Raw genomic sequence first — 1,984 nt, forward strand, 5'->3', positions numbered from 1 at the left:
GGCGGGGCAAGGGCCTCTGTCCCTGTCCAGGGGCCCACCGCCAAGGTTAGCTCCCCAACAGTGCCTCAGCCAGCCCTTCACCCATCTCTGCTCCCACCTGGGTGCTGCTGCTCCCTGCGCAGGTGAGCCCCACACTCTCTGCCTTTGCTCTTCACCAGCACCTGTCTGCAGGGCGCTTGAGGCCTTCCTCTTTGTGCAGTGAATCCTGCCCACCCTGTGGGCTTAGCTTACAGGGCACCTCCACTGTGAGCTCTTTTTAAGAACGCTTTCATGAGGTCTGATTTGCATATTATAAAATTCACTCACATGAATGTATAACTCAATGGTTGTCACAATACTTACAGAGTTGTGCAGTTTTGAGCATTTCCTTCTTCCCCTGAAGATCATTCATGCCCTTTTGTAATCAGTCCCATTCCCACCCACCCACCCTCGCCCTCCACTCCTCAGCGCTTGTGCTGAGCGCTGGTCCCAGCATGCAAAGACTAACTTTAGCTCTGCTCCCAGCCTCGCCGGCACCCGAACCCTTCCCTTTCAACCCAACCCATCCCCGCCATCAAGCCCAGGGGTCCCCCAAGTTCGGCCCCAGCCTTCAAAGGCCCCCGTCCCCCACCCTTCTACGCAGGGGCTCCTCTCAGCTCTCTGCACAGACACGTGGTCTCTCCCGGCAAGTTCTCTTTCCCACCTTCACCTTCCTCGCTGTTCCTTAACCCCAGACCCCACCGGGGGCAGCGCATCAAACCCGCCAGGCGCAAACCTCCCGGACAGGAGCTGCCACCCCCACAGCGACCGCGCGTGGAGCAAAGGTCGTGGGGCCCTCTGCACCCCGAGCTGCTTCGCCTCGGGGTGCCGAATGGCTTCTAAGTGAAAGAGGCGCAGCCGTGCGGAGGGTTAGGCCAGGAAGTACCGCGTGGATCCCGGTAGCGCAGGAGGCAGCCAGATCGAGGTGCCTCCGGGTGCCGGATGCCGCGAATGACCCGAGCTGCCAGCGCGCCGGGGCAGAGGGGCCGTGGCCAACCGGCTGGGTTGTGGCCGCTCGGCGGCAGGGAGCTCTTCTCATAGCCATCGGCACGATCGATCGGGGATGCCGACACGCCTGCCGGGACCCCTGGCTGTCCCATCCTGGGCAAGAAGCAGCTGGGTTTGGCGAGAGGGGCAGGTGCCAGGGGGCGTGCCAACCAGTGGAGCAAAAGTGCCAGGGAGGGCGGATAGGGCCGGGCAGGTGGCGGTGCTTCGGCAGCGGCGCCCTGGAAGGGCGGGTCGCGCTCACCTGGGTCATGAGGCGGTCGGCGCCCGTGTTCTCCTCGTCCTTGAAGATGATGTCGGGATTGTAATTGGGGGTGAGCTCCTTGAAGCGCTCCGAGCTGCGCGCGATCTTGCCTTCATAGCGCCCGCTGGCGCCCAGGGTCTTCTCGGGCACGTTGGGGCTGAATTGCTTATAGGCGAGCGGCACCAGCTTGCGCGGCGGCCGCCTGCGGCTGCCCACCACCCGGCCCGGCCCGCAGCTCCGCGCCGCCGGCACCAGCAGCAGCAGCAGCAGCAGCAGGCAGAACCGCAGTCGGGGCCGGAGCCGGGCGGGAGACATGGCCGGGAGCTCGGGAGAGCGGCGGGCGAGGGCGCTTGGAGGGCTGATGGGTGGGCTAGTCGACCTGGGCCCTGAGGGGGCTCAGGGCGTCGGGGTGGCTTCGGGGGGCTCCAGGGTGGGGGGCGCCATGGGCTGCGCGGCGTGGCGCAGGGGCCGGCGGGACTCAGGGTGCGGGGGCGGGGGGCCCGGGGCCCTGGCTGGTGGCGGCGCGCTGTCCCCCTCGGCGCTCTCGACTCTGAGCTGCCCGGCTCCGCTCGCCGCCAATAAATAGGCCGGCTCGTTTGTTTTGGCAACTCCGACGGCGGCGGGGGGCGGCTGACGGCGGGGCTGCTGGCTCGCCGGGCTGGGCTGATTTGACCGGCCTGCCGGTTTACGATCCCGCGGTAGCACCCCGGCCCGGCG

The 1,984-nt window shown here is 66.7% G+C and overlaps 1 protein-coding gene across 1 annotated transcript in view; it reads right to left on the reverse strand.

Moving 5' to 3' along the window:
• Nucleotides 1-1,582, reverse strand: part of IHH (indian hedgehog) — a 5,569-nt gene extending 3,987 nt beyond the window's left edge. The window contains 1 exon segment of the mRNA XM_006082532.3: nucleotides 1,268-1,582. Within this exon segment, the coding sequence (XP_006082594.3) occupies nucleotides 1,268-1,582 (315 nt within the window).
• Nucleotides 1,583-1,984: the final 402 nt, after the last annotated feature.

The sequence above is a fragment of the Myotis lucifugus genome, unplaced genomic scaffold (assembly GCF_000147115.1).
Source record: "Myotis lucifugus unplaced genomic scaffold, Myoluc2.0 scaffold_3, whole genome shotgun sequence".
Taxonomy (NCBI): Eukaryota; Metazoa; Chordata; class Mammalia; order Chiroptera; family Vespertilionidae; genus Myotis; species Myotis lucifugus.